The sequence below is a fragment of the Dendrobium catenatum genome, unplaced genomic scaffold (assembly GCF_001605985.2).
Source record: "Dendrobium catenatum unplaced genomic scaffold, ASM160598v2 fragScaff_scaffold_1199, whole genome shotgun sequence".
Classification (NCBI taxonomy): domain Eukaryota; kingdom Viridiplantae; phylum Streptophyta; class Magnoliopsida; order Asparagales; family Orchidaceae; genus Dendrobium; species Dendrobium catenatum.
This window is the reverse complement of record NW_021319661.1, coordinates 908574-930248: the sequence shown is the minus strand read 5'-3', so window position 1 is coordinate 930248 and position 21675 is coordinate 908574. Positions and strand designations below refer to the sequence as shown.

The following is a 21675-nucleotide window of genomic DNA, read 5'->3' as shown; positions in this document are numbered from 1 at the left end:
TTTCTCCTTTGGGTCCTTCGTTTTCTGCTCCTAGGTTTGGTGAGGTGGGAGATATGAATTGTCATACTAATCTTAAAGCTAGCTTATCGTGTGGGGATGTTATGACTGGCCCAACAGATTTGTCTGTGGAGGTTAATTCTGAGGTGTTTGCTGGCACTATGGTGGTTGTTTATGGTGTCTTCTTCTATCAATGTTATGGCTCCTCTCACCAATGCTATTCCGGGAGGATCTACATCTATTATTAATGTGCCTATCACTGTTATGTCAAATAATGAATTGAAATCTCAGGTAGCTAAATTGGTAAATAACTCTGTTTAGATGCAAAATGATTGACTTATTCTGAGTGACTTCCTCTCCTCGTCTGATGGTGGGGAGGAAGAGGAATTTGGTGAATGGGATGAGTTTGTGCCTTTTAAGCTTTCGAATCTTAGTCGTTCTAATGGCGGAAATAAGCTCAAATATAAAGGTAAAAAGAAATAAGTTCTGGCTGTTTCCAAATTGCTCTTCAACTGTGGTTTTTGACGATTTTGTGGACAATGATGAGAAAGCCCCTAGTTTCCCATCACTGGCTCGGTTGGTTGGCAACCGAGGTGATTTGGACGTTTGGTTGGATTGCTTGGTAGCTTGGATTTTGTGGGGTTCTTACCTTTGGATGGTCCGTGGCTGATCGCAAGGCTAGTGCAGGGGGCTTCCATTCCTGAGTCCGACGATTTTTATTTTAGCTCTCATTGTTTTGAATTGTAACTTGTGGATCGTTTTAGGTTGCTATGGTGTTGCTTCGGCTGGGGCATAGGGATTGTATTTTTCTTTTACATGAATAAATGGCCTTTTTGATCTTTTGATCAAAAAAAAAAATGCTAGGTTAAGAAAAAAACACATCAGGAGAGCTGGGTAAAAAATAAGTGTCCGCAAAATAATAATTAAATAAATGAATAGTATAATTAGTGCATAAAATAATTATCTAATTTAACTTAATTGAATAATTAATGATATATTAATAATTAAATATGATATAATTAGCTTAATTAATACAACTTAAAATATATTTCACTAAATATATAATTAATAGTGTAAAAAATAATTAATAAGAAAGTTAAATTTAATAATTTTGATAATCATACAATTTAAATCCTTAACTATCATAAATATTGAAACATATTGACAAACATCTTCTGAGGATTTAACATTTATATTACCAAACACTTTTCAGGATTTATAAGCCTCAGGATTTACTAAATCCCACTAAAATTAATCCAATCCGATACCAAACACCCCTTTGTTTTAATCTCCAGTCATTGTTTCTTATCCAAAACCAGAGATTGATTATAGTTAATCCGTTCAGTTTCTTGATATTCTTCCAGTAGCTCTTTTATAAAAGATTTGGTTCAGTAGTCGAATCAGTTCGTATGATTCTCTGTATGCCATTGCATGAACTAAGTACCAATAAGTAGTTGATTGAGTTGGAATTGGATCGTTCAAACTTTTTTTACTCCAAACTACATTAAATAACTTAAGAAATTAGGCCAGCAATAGATGTAAGACCAAAAAGACATTCTTTATGAAGGCCTCAGCACTTCTGTTGACTTGCTTGATGAATGCAGAAGCTGCACCCAGATCTGCTTTGATATATTTCTCTTGAATTTTGAAACATCTCTAGGAGTACGTTAATACAACAATCTAAAGATTTTCATGTCTATCTGCTAAGTAAAACCAAGTTGAAGTTTCATAGATTCAAGATGCGAAACCACAAATAATTCCCTTCAAAGGGACTCTTAAGGTAGCTTTATCTTATAAAGAGAGAGCTATCTTGTCACTTGTATAGAGATTTTGAGATTTGGATAAGCTTAGAAAAAGAATAGTCAAGCTATTCTAAGTTCTTCTGTTTCTTGGATTTCTCCAAGTGCTGATGGCTTTCTTCTCCTCCTCCATCCAACGTCAAGTGGTTTAAACAACCTATTATTGGCAGCAGAATAAGTTGCTTCTTTATAACTTTCTATGGCATTTCTCCCATACAATTTATGCTCTGTAATGCAATTCAAACATAAAGTAATGGCAGATATAAGCAGCAAACATTTCGGGCTTACAAAAACACAAATCACACAAACATTCCCGGCTTGAATACAGATCAAATAAACTATAAGAAACTGCAAATATTTGTTTGGAATTTGCAGTTCACTCAAATTACGAAAAATAATAAATGTTGTTCTATAGCAAATGTCTGAATATTTCAACGTTAAGAAAAAAACATCTAATCCCCAAAAGAAAACTATACAAGCGGCATGGCTGCTACTCACAGGTCCAGGATTTAAGTGTTGTGCGAGAAATATCAGCTCGGATTGACAGTTAAGAAATTGGTCAGAAATCTTTCTAGTTTTCCTGCCTGACCGCACGTACTGCGCCCAGCCCGCGGCTACAATCAAAATGGATTGAACCTTTAATCTTTTTCTCTATAATGCTGAAAGAAACACAAATGTCTCCAAATGATTTCACCATCACAAGTTTTTCATCTGCTTGTGCTAATCTTGTGATGTTGAAGATGGGTTCAGGTGGACATATTCAAACTGCTTCAGCCAATCAAACACACCTCCTTATTATTGCCAACCTATCATCCTACTACGAGCGTGAAGTTCCTTCTACCACGGTAGACTAATGCCGGTGCTATTGCTCTATTTTATTTCCAGTAAACTTCAATCCTTATATTAGCTGCATAGAATTAGATAGTTGACTTTTTTATGTTTTCATGAGGACTATTGCATTTTAAGTAGCCTACAAGTGTTACAAATAAGAGGTTGTTGTCTTATAAAAGGGGAGATGATGAATATAATTTCAATTTTAGCTTTGTATTCATTTCTATCTATGTATCCTGAATTATATTCAAGTGGTGGATCCCTCCAAGAAACAGTTCTTGAAGTTGTGCTCGACTATAGTCATCGGATCGTCGATGACTCCTCGTGAAACCCCTCTAGTCCGGAGTCACATCCCCACATCTTTCTACCTCTTCTTTTTATTGAATTATTAGCACAATCATAACTTCTTAATTGAGTGCTATCAGATTTTGCATCATGGGGTCTAATTAATCATAGTGATTTATCCTTAATTATAAAAAAACTTAATTATACATATCAAAATAAACTTTAATTTGCATTAAGCCTATTACATGTACGCCCTCCCTTTCAAAGAAACTCGTATTATTGCTCCACCACAAGTATTCTAAATTTCGAAATTATTATTCTTATAAAATTAAATACTAAGGCTTTATTTTGGACGATTTTATTAATATTTTTTAAAGCTGCTTTAGAAAAAATTACATTTTAAAATTGTTGGAAAAAGTAGCTTCCTAGTAAGACATTTTTTTTTAAATAGTTAAAAATAGTAGCCAAATAAAAATTATCGTTATGATCTGAAAATCAAAACAATAAAAAAAAAAACTGTCCCAAATGAAGTCTAAGGGGTTGTTTGGCAACTACTAATAAATCGTAGGTATGTTAAATCCAAAATACTGTATGGCAATATAGTTGTTAAATCCTATGAAGCTGTTTGACAATGTAATTCAATATTTAAGATGGGTGATTCATTTAAAAATTAAATTAAATTTTTGTTAAATATAAGTTACTAATTAATTTCAATTTTAATTATCATCAATAACTTATAATGATAAATAATATAATTAGTGACTTGCTTAGTTATCAAATAATTTAATTAGTAATTATCGTAATAATCATCAAACTACTTATTTAAATGTTAATTTAATAAGTATTTCATATTTAATTATATTAAAAATTATCTAATTAATTAATAATTTTTTTAAATAACTATTTATGGAACTAGTACTCCTACTAATGATTTTATTAATTATTTAAGTATTGTTTAATTAAAATTAATTATTAATTAACTCATGAATCATTTAAATATTATATTATTAATTAATTGCTTAATTATTATTTTCAATATTAATTATTCAATTTTTAAAATTTTAAACCCTAAGCTAATTATTTTAATTTTGATTATTAAATATACTTCTAACTATTTAATTAAGCTTAATTAGATTATTTAATCACGCTACTAATTAATTATGCTAAATTAGATTAATTGGATGGAGGCCCTAGGCTTTTCATCTCTATTTCATCATAGTTGTAACATGTTTCTTTTTCTCATCACCATTTCTTCATTTTTTGCTTCGGCCCTCGTGTGCTTCGCTTGAAGCAGGGTGTTGGAAGAGTCGCTAAACAAGCTTATTTTCCTCCTCCTTCGACCACATCACGTCGAGAGCTCGTTTCCTATGAAGGTAACCATCTTCGCTCACTCGCTCGCAGCGGGAGAACTTTGCAAATCTGTAAATCCCATTAAATCCGCCGAATAACGGGATTTAGTAAATTGCATATTTGCACCGTAAATCCACAAATCCAGGATTTACAATCGATTCGAATTTACTACATCCTCTCAAACCGTTTGGCAAGATTTACCACAAATCCGACGTAAATCCCGCTACCAAACAGCTAGCCCCTAAGAGTTTCCAATTGGCTGATCTGAAACTCTCAAAACCTAAAAGAAACTATTCCAACTTAAAGCCATAATGGCCTGACCTAATCTATGCTATTTGAAATCATAGACAACTATTTTCAACATATATACAATTTAAGGAGAGGGTGATCAGCATCGATCAACACATGTTCTTTGTTTTTTGTTTTCCCTCCCATTTCTTAACTATATATGGTGTCCAGTCCAGTTGGAAGCAATGAAAAAACTTATCACTATCGCCTTAAATAATGTGACAGTCCATAAATTCACATTTACTCCTTGTCTGGATACAGCTAAGCCTGAAACAAAAACAAAAGTCCTGCATTAAAATACTTAGCCGAGAATGGGCGATCGAGCTTTTAAGGCAACACCCGTAGTCGATTAAATGGCAAGTGAGCGTGCATTAAAATACTCCAAAACGACAAAATTACGCCCTACCACAAAACCTCCTGTTTCGGCTAATCAGTGTTCAGTAGGATCACTGTTGAGATGAATTTTAAAACTCATTTTATTTATTTTAATAATAGTTCACTGATTATTCTAATAAATGAATTTTCTTCGGAGCTCTCTTTTAAGGAGAGATTATTCTGTGTGGATAACGGATGGTTAGAACCGTTCGGTTTTGTCTATGTGAATAGTAAAATCATACCATGAACAGTAAACTACGCTTTTACAGTTCACAGAGACAATCCGAATGGTTCTTCCTGTCCGGTGTCTGCACAGAATAATTTCTCCTTTTAAGGGTTTAGATTATTTTCAGTTGCATTGACAATTCGAGAGTTAAATATTATCTTAGGCTTTATTTTGATAATATTTTGTAAAGCAAATTTTTAGCATAAATTTTTTTTAAAGTTGCCATAAGCTATTTCAACGAAGCCGACTGCTTTCTAAATCAACTTTTTAGTATAAAAAATTTTAAAAATTGCCATATTAAAATTTTACCTTATAAATAAGTAAGAAAACTATCTCGAACTAAATATGAGTCTTTATATGAAATAGTTTTTCAACTACTTTCGTAGTAAGAAAAGTTGTTAGTAAAAAAAAAATTAAGTATTCCGAAAACAGTTTTCCTAATGCTATTCTAAACTTTAGAGTTTTGCCTTTAAAAAGGTAAACCCAAAATCATTTTAGAATATATGGATGAGAAAGGAGTTTTTAATAGCAAAAATTGAAAAAAAAAAGTTTTCGATTTTTCAATTTTTATTTTTAAAAGCAATCCACAGCTTCAATAATATTACTTAAAATTTTGTTTTTTAAAAATCTATTCCAAACAAAATTTTAAATTTCATTTGGAATAATTTTCTTAATATGTTCTAAAACAACTTTCTAATATTAACATTTTTAATAAAAGTTATTTTAAAAGATAATAAGAAAGCTATCCCAAAGGAAGCTTTCATCCAATATATTATAGGCAATTAAAATAATTATTTTTAAAATCTAATAATAAAGAAATAAGTGGATTCAATAATATCCATTCAAAATAAATTGAATTGCAGCAATTGGGAAACTTTCTGTTCCATTAGCCCTACAATAATTGGAGAATCGGTCTATATACCTAGAAAGGGTATATAAGTAAATCAAATATAAGTGAGATGAAATTTAATTTAACGCAATTTGTTAAATATATAATTGATTTTTAGGTGAGCTTAGATTCATAAATTTATGAGGATTTATATGCATATCACATAATTCTTATATATATAATATCTAAATTATTAAATTTTATATTTATTGATAAAATATTTTAATATTTAAAACATATCAAAATACATACTTAAAGAAGAAGTGTTTTATAGGAAAAAATTTAATTGCAATGATATTTTTTATGTCATTTAAAATTTTATGCGTTTAAAATTTGGGAGGTATTTTATATTTTATCAAACCTGTAACATATTATTTAATAAACAAACTCAGGAGAGATAAATGATACATAAAATATTAAAATTCATTTAATTGTTATCATTACCTTATATTTTTATCATTAAAATATATTAAAATTTACAAATATTTTTTTCGTGATGTTAAGATTATTCTCAAATTTGAGTTTGTCTTTAATTTGCTAGTTTTATGAACATGCCATTCTAATCGAGCACGAATATCGAGGCGAAATTATATGGGAAACTTTCAAAATTAAATTAAGGGGCATCCGAACTCCGATTTCGCAAACTTATAGTCGAACTGAACGTCTCAAACAGACAATCCAACAACACAAAATTGGAACTAATTTGAGCCCAAATGGGTCCAAATCGACGACCTGGAGCGCATTTGAAAGGTTCCACCCATAAATTGGATGACCAAACGAATTTTAAACATGACATGCTTATAGTCAAATTGAGCGGCTTGACGAGACACATCCAACAAGTCCAAGATTGTTGAATTCTGATATTATTAAGATGCTCAAATACTTGATAAACGATCTAAAATCAAGGAGTTGATATCAGTTGTCCATTCAAAACACCCCCAATATGTCTCTGATCCTCTCCCTATATTACTGGTCATGTCACTCACAAAAAAATTATAAATAAATCATTCATTGTTTGTTGACGGGGGAGGAAAGAAGGAAGAGAATGGAGGAGAAGGCGAAGAATGAAGAGAATCTGAGATCTCTCTTGCCACCAAATTCCTCCGTGACCATCGCCCGACCTCCAAATGTAATTGGTCTTACGCCCGGCGACCAATTACTATCTTACGCATGGCCGCTAATTGTCGCCAGATTTCCTCGTGATCATCATTGTCAGACTACAGTCTTTTACGACCTCCATTGCACGTCGACTACGATCTCTCTGACATCTGTCACCCTCTACTTATGGTTTTTCTGACATATGTCACTCGCCAACTACGTTCTTTCTAATCTCAGTCACCAGACAACATGCTTTCTAACTATTGTCGCCAACTGACCACAGCACTTCCGACCTCGAGCTCCGTAGCCAGACAATGATTTTTCTGATCTTTGTCACTCACCGACTATGATCCTTCCAACCTGCATCACCAGACAATGACCTTTCTAATCACCGTCACCTACCGACTATGGTCCTTACGACCTCCGTTACTAGACAACAATCTTTCTGACCATCGTCACTCGCCGACTACGATCCTTTCAACCTCTATCGCCATATAATGATATTTATGATCATTGTCGATCGTCGACCACCGTTGCTCGACTATAGTCCTTCTGACCTATATCGCTCGCTGACTATGATCATGCCAAACAAACAAACATGTTAACATTGATTATTCTAACCCCCATCATGTAATGCACTCTACATAATGTATATTTACTACATCGAGCCACCAAGGCCTTCCCCTAAGCCAGGACCTCATTTGTAATGAACTACAAACAATAGTGGATTCATTCAAACTAGGATGTGCCCCATATTTTTTACTCTTATTAAGGTTTTAATCGTCGAAACTCTTGTATCTTTTATAAACCTACCCCTAGGGGTGTCAAAATCGAGTTTCGGGTTTGGTTTGGGTCGAACTCAAAATTGACTCGGGTTTAATCGGGTCAACCCTAACCCGACCCGGTAGGGTAAACGGGTAGGAAACTCGGACCCGAACCCAGACCCGACCCATCGAGTTATCGGGTTTACCCGACTCAACGAGGCTCGCAGGCACAACGCGAGCACTCAAGTGCGCAGGCAGGCATGTGGACGTGGGAGCTTGAATGCGGGCGCGTAGGCTGGTGCGTGGACGCGGGCGAGCAGGTGGGAAGCGCGGGCACGAGCAGGCAGCGCAGGCGCGAGTGGGCATCTCGGGAGCGAGTGGGCAGCGCGGGCGCGAGCGAGCAACGCGGGCAGCGCCATTATCCGTTGGCACGATCGCAAGCGGCAACTGCGCGGCCTCGGCGGCTTCGCGAGCAGGGCATGGGAAACTGCATGGGTAGCCGAGGTAGGTGTGGGTAACCTCGGACAGCGCGGGCAGCTCATTCTAAACAGATTTCTAGGTTGACCCGGCAACTCGTCGGGTCAAACCGAACCCAAATAAAAAAAAAGTTGCCGGATTATTTTGGCTTTATAAATGTTTTTTATATATAAATATATATATTTGTACAGACAAATAATTAGATTTTTATTAAATAATTAAAAATTTATATTTAGCACATATATTTAAATTTAATTATTATTAAAAAGTAATGAATTAAGTTATGATACATTTTTTCCTCAAATTGCAACAATCAACAAATCAAAATTTTACCTGTTATAATGATCATAAAATTGATTTATCTTGTATGTTCATTCAAATTTGGGTCCTCATTTATAACCTAGGATAAATTTGGGATAGCTTTATTGCTAGTTTCCTTTTTCAAAACAATAACAACAATTTTGTTTGGCTACTATTTTTTCATTGCTTTTTAAAAAAAATTATATTGAAAAGCTATTTTTCTGTAACCAGAGTACTTTAGTTATTTTCCTCACAATAACTTTATAATTAACTTGAAATAATGCAACCATCCTAATAAACCGTTAGCCTAAAAAAATAAAATTTTGGAAGATTTACATAAATATCACTCAGTTCTTATGTATAATATCTTTTGTCATGCTCCAAAATTTAAAATAAAAAAATTATCTTTCTTTTACATTTAATTTAAATGTTTTCTAAACATCAACCAGAGTTGAATACTTTCCTATAAATAGTGAAACATAAATGATAGAAAATATAAATACATTTATTAAATTTTTACAACTTGATACAACAACAACAACAAACACAATAACATCAAGCCTTTATCCCACTATGTGGGGTTCTCTAAGAGTAAAGACACTCATCCACATGAGCATCATCATCTCCGCTACACTTAACTTAATATTATGCTTCTCTTTTAATGTCGAACATTTTGCCCTATAAAGTATTGCAGTCTCACCACCATCTTATAAAATTTTCCCTTAAATTTGAGGGATACTTTACTATCACACAACAAGCCTGATGCATTCCTCCACTTCAATCATCCAACTTGAATTCTACTAATAATATCTCAGTTATTTCACTACCACTCAGAACAATAGACCCAATATATCTAAAGCATGTACTATTATTAATAACTTGATTGACCAAAGTCACAACCCCCCCATAAGATATATTATTAATAAAATTACATTTCGTATATTCAGTTTTATATGTACTCAAATGAAAGCCTTTAGACTCTACGGTTGATCTCCATAATTCAAGTTTACCTTCAACTCCCCCTCTCTAGTCTTATCAACAAGAAGAATATCATTAGTAAAAAACATACACCATGATACAACCTCTTAAAAATGTCTACTGAGAACATCCATGGCTAAAGAAAAAAAAAAGATAAGGGCTTAAGCTTGATACTTATGTAATCCAACTAAAATAGGAAAATACATGATCAAACCATCTTGTGTTTGAACACAAATAACCACTCTTGCATGCATATCCTTAATGACTTGAATATAAGCATTATTAACCCCTTTCTTTTCTAGAACTCTCCATAACACTTCGTTTGAAACTTTATCATATGCATTCTCTAAATCAATAAATATCATATGTAGATCCTCCTTATTCTCTAGAACAATAGACCCAATATATCTAAAGCATGTATTATTATTAATAACTTGATTGACCAAAGTCACAATTCCCCCATAAGTTATATTATTAATAAAATTACATTTCATATATTCAGTTTTATATCTACTCAAATGAAAGCCTTTAGACTCTGCGGGTGTCCTCCATAATTCAAGTTTACCTTCAACTCCTTCTCTCTAGACTTATCAACAAGAAGAATATCAATAGCAAAAAACATGCACCAGGGTACAACCTCTTAAAAATGTCCAGTGAGAACATCCATGGCTAAGAAAAAAAGATAAGGGCTTAAGCTTGATCCTTGATGTAATCCAATTGAAATAAGAAAATACTTAGAACTCTTGCATGCATATCCTTAATGACTTGAATATAAGCATTATTAACCCCTTTCTTTTTTAGGGAACTCCCCATATCACTTATCCTGAATATTTTCTCCAAATCAATAAATATCATATGTAGATCCTCCTTATTCTCTCTATACTTCTCCATCAAACTTCTTAATAAATGTATAGCTTCTATAGTAGACCTACACGGCATGAATCCAATTTGATTTTAAAAAACATTAGTATCACGCCGCAACCTATGTTCCATAACTCTCTCCTATAGTTTTAAAGTATGACACATTAATTTAATTCCTCTATAATTTGTATAATCTTGTACAATCTTGTGCATTGTCTTTATTCATAAAAATAGAAATCAACACACTCGTTCTTCACTCATATGACATCTTTTTAGTCTTCTAAATAATATTAAAAAAATTTAGTAAGACAATAAAATTTTTCATCTCCTTAGCATTTCCACACCTCTAGTGGAGCCCTAGAATTTTTCAAATCCATAAACTCTCTCTAAGTTCAAGTCAAGATTAAAGCTTCCAAGCCCCCTTATTTCATGTGGAGAATTAATACAGATCTATTGATAATTTTTTTAAATAATCTTTTATTAATTTTAGTCAAAATTCTCAAAAATAATTCTTTTAGAGTGCCCATATTGATTCTATTGATTAAATATACATATTTTAACATTTAAGTGCCTAAAAAATATAATTTAAAATAATTATTTTTTAATATTTTTAAACCATACATGTAATATTAATTATTTATCTTCTATTTTGGATATTAAAATATATTCCATATATTTTATGAGAAAATTAAATTTCAAAACAAAATTTTAATGGAAATAAATTTTATATTAAATTTTGACATTTTTTTTCATTAATACCCAACAACTACCACATAATACCGTTAAATGCTGGCGTTGCTCTTATACTATTCTCGTCACCCTCCTTCAGCATTCTTTCTCCGCCATCAAAATCTGCTAATCCTGTTCTAAAATTTGCTGAGGATATTAAACTAAAATTTTGTCATGTACAGATTTTGAAATTATTGATTTTATCTTTTAAAAATCATATATGATATTAAATTAAATTTACTCTTTATATGTTATATCTATCTTAAAATAGATTAGAGATTACTTCTGATGCCTTGCAGCAGATAGCTTAAGATTGTTATATTTATTAGTTTTTTTTTTTAATAATTACCAGCAACCCAAAAAAAATTCCACTCTGTCGCAGCTCGCCATTTTTAAATCTCTGTCTTGGGACATGAAATCCCATATCACAAGAACACTAATGGCAGAGAACGAAAGCCCAAACGAAGCAGGGGCACCGCTCCACCCGCCTTCTTCAACGAAATCCACTGCCGGAGTCCTTCTCCGGCCAACTGTCGCCATCTTTTTAGTGGCACTCACTACAACCCTCTCCCTCACTTGCCTCCTCATTCGTCTATACGCTAAAAACTGCAGGCGGCACGGCGCCGCCAGCTCTTCCAACGGTATGCCAACGTATGGCACGGGAGCCGCCGTGCAGCGAACGTCCGGCGTCGACCGGACAGTGATCGAGTCTCTACCGTTTTTCCGGTTCGGTTCGCTTCAAGGGGAGAAGGAAGGAGCAGAGTGCGCCGTATGCCTTGCCCGGTTCGAGGCCGCGGAGCTCCTCCGCCTTCTTCCGAAATGTCGACACGCCTTCCACGTTGACTGCGTCGACGCCTGGCTTGAGTCGCATTCCACGTGTCCATTATGTCGGTCTCGCGTCAACCCTGAAGACGTCTTGCTCCTCTGCGGCGGCGCCGACGACCGACCGCCTCCGCAGCCCGAGCGGCGGATTTCTAACCGGAAGTCGTCGGAGGGGGAGGGTTCTTCCTGTACTTCCGTTCTTCCGGTGACAGGGGAGAGGCAGAGGAAGGATGGATTGCTTCTACCGTCGAGCCACCGTGTGATTTTCCCTGGTGGAGAGGGAATGCGAGAGCGTTGGAGCGATTTGCGGCCGGAGGATCTGATGTTTCTGCGATTGGAAGGTAGAAGCGGAGAAGTAAGAGAAAGAGGCAGCAGGATCGGGTCGAGAAGGAGCGAGTCGGCGCTGATTTTGGAGCGGCCGCCGGAGGAGGAGAGAACGATGCAGAAATGGGTTGGCTTTGCGGCTATGAGGACGGCGAGGTGGCCGGGAGGAGGTCAGCATAGCGGTGGCTAGCTTTGTAACTGATCTTGGGCGATCGGGAAGATGATTTAAGCTGGTGGCGGGTATCTTGTGTAGGAGATCCTTGCCCCACTACAGTGTCAGCTAGCTTCCTCTGCCATTGATAATTACAGTATGCTAATGCTCCTAATATCTGCTAATGTAATTATTAAGCCAATAAGGGATTTCGAACTTTGTCAGAGACTGACTTGGGCTTCGAGCGTTGTGCTGTCGAAAGGGAATTTCCTGATTTTGTGGGGGCTAATGAGTGGTTTAAGTTTTAATTATTATTACACCGCTAACCTTCATTAATTTGTTGGATGTCAAATAAAAGATTTTGAAATTTTCTCCTATGTGATAGGAGTGACTTTCACTTTAATTGTCTCAAAATTTTTTTTTTTTAAAAAAAGCTTTAATTATTTTAATTGATCTTATTGTCTATGATTAGACTTAATTTGTTCTTCAGCTTTCAAAGATTAAGATGCGATGAAAGGTTAATATTAATGTTGCATCTTGTAAAATTCATGATGATAGAGAGATATGAAACTTAAAGTCTTAGTTTTAAATGCAAACCCAGCACACACAGATAGATGGAAAAGAGGGGTGCAGTATTCATAAAAGACACCAAAATTTATACATGAAAAATCCTGAAAAGAGAGAAAAATTACAGAGTCTTGTCTAGTTGAAATGGTTCCACAAGTATTCGTGATTAATTACAAATGATGTCCTTCCCTAGGGGGAAGGCTTTGGCTCAATGTACCAAATACATGTTATATATAATTCATTACATGACAGTTGTTCTTAAGATAATATTAGCATGTTTGTTTGGTTAGTAAGACCATGGTCAGGCAATGAAAGTCAGAGGGATCCTAGTCGGCAAGTGACAGAGGTCAAAAGAATTGTGGTCATGAGGCGACGATGGTCGAAAGTCAAAAGAATTGTAGTCAAGCGACAACAATTGGAGGGGTCGATGTAATTGGCAAGCAATATAGTTCGGAAGGACTGTAGTGGGGCGACGGTGGTCGGAAAGATTGTAGTGACATGTGATAGTGAACGGAAAGACTATAGTCGATAGGTAACGTTCGTGGTCGGTGGGCGATTGAGGTCAAAAGAACCATTGTTGAACGACATAAACTCATCCATAAACTCAAGATTAAGGAGAAGATAATATACTTAAGAGATTTTCAAACTTCTGAAGATTGATCCCGTTGATGTATATTGAATAGCAGAGAATTTTCCATCAATGTCTGGCAATAGCTAGAGATTCAATATTAATTAGCCGTTAGGTAGATGTCTGAAAATGTTTGATTATTGGGAAAAGATCCAACATCAATTAAAGAATAGTCGAGAGTCAGATGATGGTCAGTGGTCGGAGTCCCACGATGGTCAGCGATCAAGAAGAGATCCGGCTAGTGGTGCAAGTTTGATAAAGCAAGAGAGATCCTTCATTTTTCTTCTCTTACCCCTCCTTCTGAAGAATTGGGGATCTATTTATATTTTTTTTAGTGGAATGGCTAGTAAATAATGAGAAGATCAATGATAGCTTGGGATTGTTTCAATGGACAGTTGTTATTAAATCCCTCGATCATGGATCATTTATCGAGCATTTGTGTATCTTAATGATGTCATAATTCTAAAATCTTGGGCTCGTTGGATTCTTCTCGTCGAGTCGCCCGATTCGACTACAAGTGTCACATTTGGATATCATTGGTTCATCTAATTAATATTTTTATGTTTTTAAATAGGTTTCGGGCCCTCGATTTGGACTCATTTGGGTTCAGATTGTACCTATTTTTGTGTCGTCGGTTCATCTCTTCGAGACATTTAGTTTAACTAGGGTTGTCAATTTCAGGTCACAGGTCAGGTTTGGGTCGAACTCAAAATTAACCCGGCACTATTTGGGTCAACCTGGACCAACCCAATTTTGCAAATGGGTCAGTTTTGTAGACCCGAACCCGACCCGCTTTGGGTCTAGGTCCACCCGACACGACCCAAATGAACCAAAACCATGAAAAATTATTAGTTTTCGGGTCAAAAAATGGGTCAAACTCAGCTTTTTGGAACAGAAACGGGTCAATCTTGGGTTTTCGTGTCAAAATGGGTTTTTAGGTCAAAAAACGTGTCATTTTCGGGTCAAAGGGTTAACCTAGCCCTGATTTTTGAAACGTGTCGAATTGTTGAACTAGAACCCTACCCGTTTCGGGTCTGGGTTGACCATAATCCGGAATTTTCGGGTAGGATTCGAGTCGGATTTTTGAGTTGTGTCAAATATTGACACCCCTAAGTTTAACTATAAATTTACTGAAATCGTAGTTCATATCATTCAAATTTTAATTTTGAAATTTTTTTATTAACATTTGCATCAAGATTCATTCCGTCAATATCATTTTTGATGACATATCAATTAAGAATAAATATTGTCTATCTCTAAAATTCTATCTAGAAAAAAAATTATCTTAATCATAAAAAGATATTAAAAAATAATCAAACATTATAAAAAATTAATTTGAACAAAAACAAATCTCGATGCACATCTGAATATAAAGCTTCTAAAATTAAATCTATGATCATTCAAACTCTAGTTTTAATAAATTTTATAGGCAAACTAATCGATTGAATGAATAAGATACAAGGACCATGGCTTTATCTATACGCAAAAATTTGATTCAAATTATTCGGCCGAAAGAATGAGTTTTTAATTCATTTTGAGATTGTGTAATATAATTTTTTTAACTTAAAATAAATTTAAAAATTTTAAGCCTCATTCTATTTAGCATTTGGTGAGAAAAAATTGCATTTCCTACCTTCAGTGCAATTTATAATAGCAGAAGTTCAAAAATCATGCCTACGATTAAGCCTCAAAGTACAACAAGAAATTCCAATACTTTTTTTTTTTTGTGAAATTTTATTTATTCGAGCCGCAAGGAGATTTCCTCGTTTAACACAATGCAACGAAGTCATATCTTGTGAGATGGCTAACTCAAATTTGAGCTTACACCTTGAGCTTAAGCTCCACTTATTGAAAAAATAGTAAGCCGAAGAGGAGAAACGCTTCGTCTTCCGGTTTCCGTCGAGCAGCTCGACGAGTAATCAAGCCTAACACGGTGAGGATCGAACTCGAGCTTGATAATCCAATGAGCTTCTCGAGCTCAAGCTCGAAACTCGATAAGCTCGAGTTGGCTCATGAGTCGGCTTAACTCGGTTAAACCCCTTGGGGGAATATTTAGGCAAATTTAGTCAAGCTCATACACAAATCATATAGGGGAAAATTGTTTCCCTGAGCCCCATCAAGGCTCTTTTCGTGGTTTACCATCGTTGTGGATTTCTAAGGATGAAATTAAAGTTATTGCTGTGCTTTTTCAATTCGCTTTGGTCGATCTTTTCCCCACGTGTCGTCCGTCTCTGAACGCTATTCACAAAAAATTTTTCACGCTGAAACTTAATTTTGATTTCTCTTTTACGGTGTTGGATTAGACGCATGTGCTAGTTAAACTTTCTAACGACCTAGACTATAGCCGTGTTTTTTGTCATCGTTCTTATCTGGTGAATAACTATTTCATGAAGCTCACTAAATGGTCTCCGTTCCTCGACATTGGTGTGAATCTTCAGTCATACCGATTCAGGTTTCCTTTCCTAATCTGAGACCTCATCTTTTCTCTCATCATATCCTACGCACATTAGGTTTTATATTTGGTACTCCCTTGAAGGTTGATTCTGCCACTTCGGTAGGATCTAGGCCTTCCCTTGCCCGTGTGTTGGTGGAGCAGGACATTACTAAAACTTATCCTTCCTAAATTTGGCTCGGGCCAGAGGTTTCTGAGTATATTCAAAAGGTACAATTTGAGGTTTTTCCCGATTTCTATGTCTTGTAAGTGTCTGGGCCACCTTAGAGGTTACTGTACTTCGGCTCCTCTGTCTAATTCTAATACACTTATAGCTGGGAATGTTAAAAGTCGTGCTTTGGGTATGTCCTCTTTAGCTGTTAATGAGGTGATGATTAGAGAGGATCTAAACCCTTTGGTTAACCCGATTTTAGGGACTGTTGGCTGTGAGGTTGTTATTGTGGCTTTGGCTGAGTATCCTGATGCTTCGGGTGAGGGTGTTTTGATTGAGTCCCCTGTGGTTGATTGTGATTCTCCTGGTAGGCCTATTTCTAATGTGGTGCTTATGGATCCTGTGGTGGATGAGTCTGTTCCGGACATTCATGGCCAGCGTTTATGTGTTAGTGAACTTGGGGGTGGTAATTGTGACGTTAACCCGCAACCTATTATGTCATGTGCTAATTCTGTGTCTGCCATATGTGGCTTAGTTTCGGCTGAGGTTCCTTGTGTGCTTGCTGAAAAATCGGATTCCTCTATTTCGATATCAAAGAGTATTGCCCCCACTATCTCTTCCACTGTGACGCCTGCTGTTATAGTTCCGGACTCCTTTGTTAATGTTCCAGTTAATTTAATATCACATGAAGCTTTGATTTATCATATGGGGGACAATTCGGGGGAGGATGTGATATTGCAAATTGATTGGCTTCATTGTTCGTCCGATTCCTCTTCGGAGTCTGGTGGGGATGAAGAACCTGGAGATGGTTTTGCCTTGCAGCATGACAGAGTTGTTGTTTATGTCGCCTCTTGTGGGAGGGGCAGATGTGGTAGGAAATAACTTTGGGAATGTGGTGGTGATTTTTGGCTCACTTGTTGGTTTCTTACCTGGTTTTCTCGTGCCTGGTGTTGTTGTTTGGTTGGATTGGTTGGAAGGCTTATTGTCTCATTTAGGCTGTGGTTGTGGGTTGCATTGGTTGCTAGGCTCTTTGGTTTATTTTTCCTTTCTATGCTTGTCGTTTATAAGATCTTCGTTTCATTTTTGTGGCTTCGATTTATGGTTTGTGGGCAATGATGTGGCTAGGGCTCGCTTGTCTTAAGTCATATATCGTGGAACCCTTTGGTGGTGTGTTTTTTGCTTGCTTCAGATGTCTTCTCTCTTACTCCAAACTGGATGGCCCGTGCCTGACTTTGGATTAGGTTGGAAGCCTCTGTCAATGCTGAGCCAGTGAGCCTGGTGGGTTTAATCCCCCATCCTTTTGTACCTATATAGCTTTTCTCGTTCTGCTTCATAGCTTGTTGTAATCCCTTTTTTAGTTGCAATAATTTTTTAATAATAATAATAATAATATAGAGGAAGCTTCAAACTGAAGACTTCTTAATTGATAGTTAAACCTACCAACCAACAGATGAAATAACATCTGTATTATAAACTACAATTATAATAGATTTCATTAAAAAAAGTTTTCTCATATTAATTTTAAATATATATATATATATATATATATATATATATATATCATAATTAAACAGATACTATAATAATTAATCTGAAATAACAAATATGTGGGACCCTTGATTAAGTACAATATTTCCGTCCACTTTGGTGAGGTTTTTAATGTTTTTATTGCCTTTTTTGTCTGTTTCGCTTAATGAACAAAACTTTATTAGATTAATTAATATTTTTTCATTAATATAAAATCATAGCTATCTCCTACAGGGCTTTCGCAGTTTGAACGCTTCCCCCACTACAGTTCAATCTAAAATAGCACATCACTGACGTTTCCGTATACTTCAACCAGTACTTACCAATTAAATAATTAATTAATTATATTCATCTTAATCATAAACAATTTTTTTTGAATTTCTTGCAATATTTAAAATAAGTGTATATTTCAATATTCATTTGACTATTTATATATTAACTTTAATTAGCTTCGGTTTCGGACGACTTCTTACTACTCTAAAGCTGCGTTTTAGTATCAAAATTTAATTTTTATACAAGAAGCTGTTTTCGGAAGTAGTAAGCAAAGCCGTCCTAAATAAATGGATTCGTTTGGAGGTTGCATTCTTTACTTCGCTTCTTAAAGTAATTTATATTATCTACACAATTCTTAAAATATATATATGCTTTTACTCTATTACTGAACTATCCAAAATTCTTTAAAAAAACAGCCTAAATGGCATTCAAATATAAAAATAGGCTTTCTGATTTTTCATTGTCTATTAGAGACTAAATAAAGCCTTCTTACATTATGTAGAAGAACATGAAGCAATAGAAAATTGACACTTGTTTGTTTTAATTTTTGTTATTCAATAACTTATCGATCATTTATTAGCTATATATTTTTTTTTAACTGTCTTCTTCAATGAATTTAAATTTTCTATAATTATAAAAAGTTTTTGCAACCAGGTAGATAAAATTTCCTTTTCATCCACCGTAATTTCACAATCAATTTTATAAAATAAAACATGGATAGTGTACTTGCCCAAACAGACTCTTAATCTTATAAAATCAAAACCTATCAAACTAGTTTTTTCCCAATCCATAATTTGATCGCGTGCAAATTTCTTAGTAATTGTCCTACTTGAGGAGATTTATACCATATGTTGTACCTAGTATTACATAGTATTTCTAGAATTTAATTGTATTTAATATATATAATTAGCTAGGAAGAAGGAGGATATCGAAATCATATTTTTTGGAATGCATCTTTTTGTTGTTTTGCTCTTTGATGATGTTTGGTTACCTTTTCAATGAATTCATCCTATAGTCAGTTTGGTATTAAAAGCTAGAGCTTTTGAGAGACACAGAATACGATGGAAGAGCTACACTCAACCCTGACGCGATATTGGCGGTTTGAATGCCTTGCGTAAAGACCATTGGATAAAGGAAGTATATATCAATCCTTGATGATGTCAGGGTTTTAATGCTTTTGTTGTTCAGCGCAAGCACAGCATCACTAAGACGGGCAACTATATTCGAGCAATTTGATACAACTGCTTGGCATCATACCTATGCAAATAACTTTCAAAAGTTCACTCCTCACGTCGGGAAGAGAAATCAACCAGCAACCTCATATTAGGCAGTGTTCATTCGTGTACACGCATAAGGGATGACCTCACCGGGTTTCTGTCGATCGGCTCGTCCCGCATCTGCTACGTACTCATTCTCAGTTACCAGCCCTTGCATATCACATCTTTAAATGTCACAAGGTGTCATCCCGTTGTAGAGTTCAACCGAACCACGTACCTTGGCACACCTGAAGATTAGGTCCAATGTTCTTTTCCTGGCAAACAATTATGCAACTGTATCAAATTCATCGACCGCAAACACCAGTTTCTACGGTCAGATCATCTGCCTGGAGATTTTGAAGAGAGGATCCGATAACAAAGCTGTAACGCATCACACGGAAGAGCAAACATTTCACAAAAATTCTCACACAGCAGCAAGTTCAAGTACACATCAGCCAAATCTATCAGGAATGTCGCAATATTGACAATTTTCTTCTCCTTAATTTTTATGAAATTTTACTCCATTAATTTAAACTTTGCCCACGCATGATTCTTTCCTAAAATTTTACCTTTCTTTAGCCAACACACAGTAGAATTCTACCACCTTCTTCCTTCAGCCAAAAGGCAGCTGGACATTCATCTTCAATGTATATTCTCCGCAAACCATTTACTTCGATCGATAGCAGCAACCCTCAATGGCCAGGGTCCATCTATTTTCTGCAGTCCAGTATCAGCTGCAGTTTCATCATTTCATCCGCAATCAAAAATATGGGAATTACATTCTGTCATCTGTACATTTCATCCACAATCAGCTACAAAAATATATTTTGCAAGAACAGTAGTGCTGTTTTCAAGATCTTATTCTCTTGAGTTGTTTAAACCTTTCTCTTCTCCCATGATTCTCTATCGTGGAATTCTGAAAACAAGGGGATATGATGCACTGTATCTTAATAATTGTGCATCGTATAGCTGCATCTATCCATTGTATATAAATAAAATATAATGCTTAAACTAAAGAGGAAGGTAACACTTACTCTATGTTTCTCGCAAGAGAGTTTTATTATACAACTTTCAGTCAGGTGGTGTCATCCCTGGTGAGAGTCAGGCTTGTTTTGTTCTCGAGACTCCGACTCACGCCCTGTTTCTGGTGCAGGGTGGCTCTCTGGTCCTTCTCCAGGGATCGGTGTCATATTGTTTCATTATTCACATATTATATTTCACAGTTCAAAACGTCTTCTCTTGTGTATCTCCACAGTAATTTCTCCAATGAGTGATACTTAATTCACATCGTCAATCTTTCTCATACTTTAACTGATAAACTAATATAAAATTAAGATAATAAAATTGTGAAACTTTTATGATGCCTCCACCGTAAAAATCCTAAATTTGTCTAGTGGTCCTCACGGCCACCTTCCCCCCCCCCCCCCCCCCCCCTCACAAAAAGATAAGATGCGATATGCTGACCATCTTGGATTTGCCCGAAACCATATAAGTGCAGTAGGCTTACTTTTTTTTTTATGTTAAAGATTTTTTTCAGTTTAGATAAATTCGCTTATACGAAATTTAAATTAAACTTTTTAGTTGTGGTGAAACTATTAACCAGATGAGTTGCGTGCAGTAAGCTAAATGGCTGATGTCCTTATCGCCATAACCCAAAGACTTATAATTTTTCAGAAGACCAAATCAGCAACAATCCCGCCAGCCACTTATTATAATCCGACGCCCACACTTACAATTTTCCAATCGAAAAGAGTCAGTCTTCTCCTATATAACTCTTCCTCCTTTCTCTTTCGGTGTTCTAACAAAAGCGCTTTCACGGGAATTTTCTAGCTCATCCAATGGGCACATCTGCGGGTAATCTAAAACACAGTTTCAATGATCTTGATTCAATGTAAGTTCTCTCTTACTCCTATTATGATCACTGCGAATATTTCTCTCTATATGTTATCAAAGAAGAAGATATCAGAGCGCAATTGCTCGTCGACATCGATCTCGCATCTCCGCTCGTCGTGCCGGGAGCCGTGAAGATGAGCGTTCGGAGCCTCTGCAAGGCGCTGAAGAAGTCCGGCGAGCAGATACTTAAAGGAGTGAGTTTGGAGCTGGCATTAGGTCAGGTGTGGGGATCATTGGACCGAGCGGCAGCGGCAAGTCAACGCTCTTCGACGCTCTGAACCGCCTATGGGAACCTACGGCAGGTGCCGTCTTTCTGACGGAGCCGACATTCGCACGCCTTGACGTGCTTGCCCTCGCCGCCGCGTCGGCATGCTGTTCCAGCTC

At 35.7% G+C, this 21675-nt stretch overlaps 2 protein-coding genes across 2 annotated transcripts in view; both read left to right on the top strand.

Annotated features, from left to right (window-relative positions):
• The first annotated feature begins 11686 nt into the window (after positions 1-11686).
• LOC110111608 (RING-H2 finger protein ATL43-like) lies at positions 11687-12583 on the top strand. The gene has a single exon (XM_020843555.2). The coding sequence runs from the start codon at positions 11687-11689 to the stop codon at positions 12581-12583; it is 897 nt and encodes a 298-aa protein (XP_020699214.2).
• An 8643-nt stretch (positions 12584-21226) lies between these two features.
• Positions 21227-21675, top strand: part of LOC110111552 (protein STAR1) — a 4498-nt gene continuing 4049 nt past the window's right edge. The window contains exon 1 of the mRNA XM_028698995.1: positions 21227-21252. Coding sequence (XP_028554828.1) covers positions 21237-21252 — 16 coding nt within the window. The 5' untranslated portion in view covers positions 21227-21236. The remainder of the gene's footprint in view (positions 21253-21675) is intronic.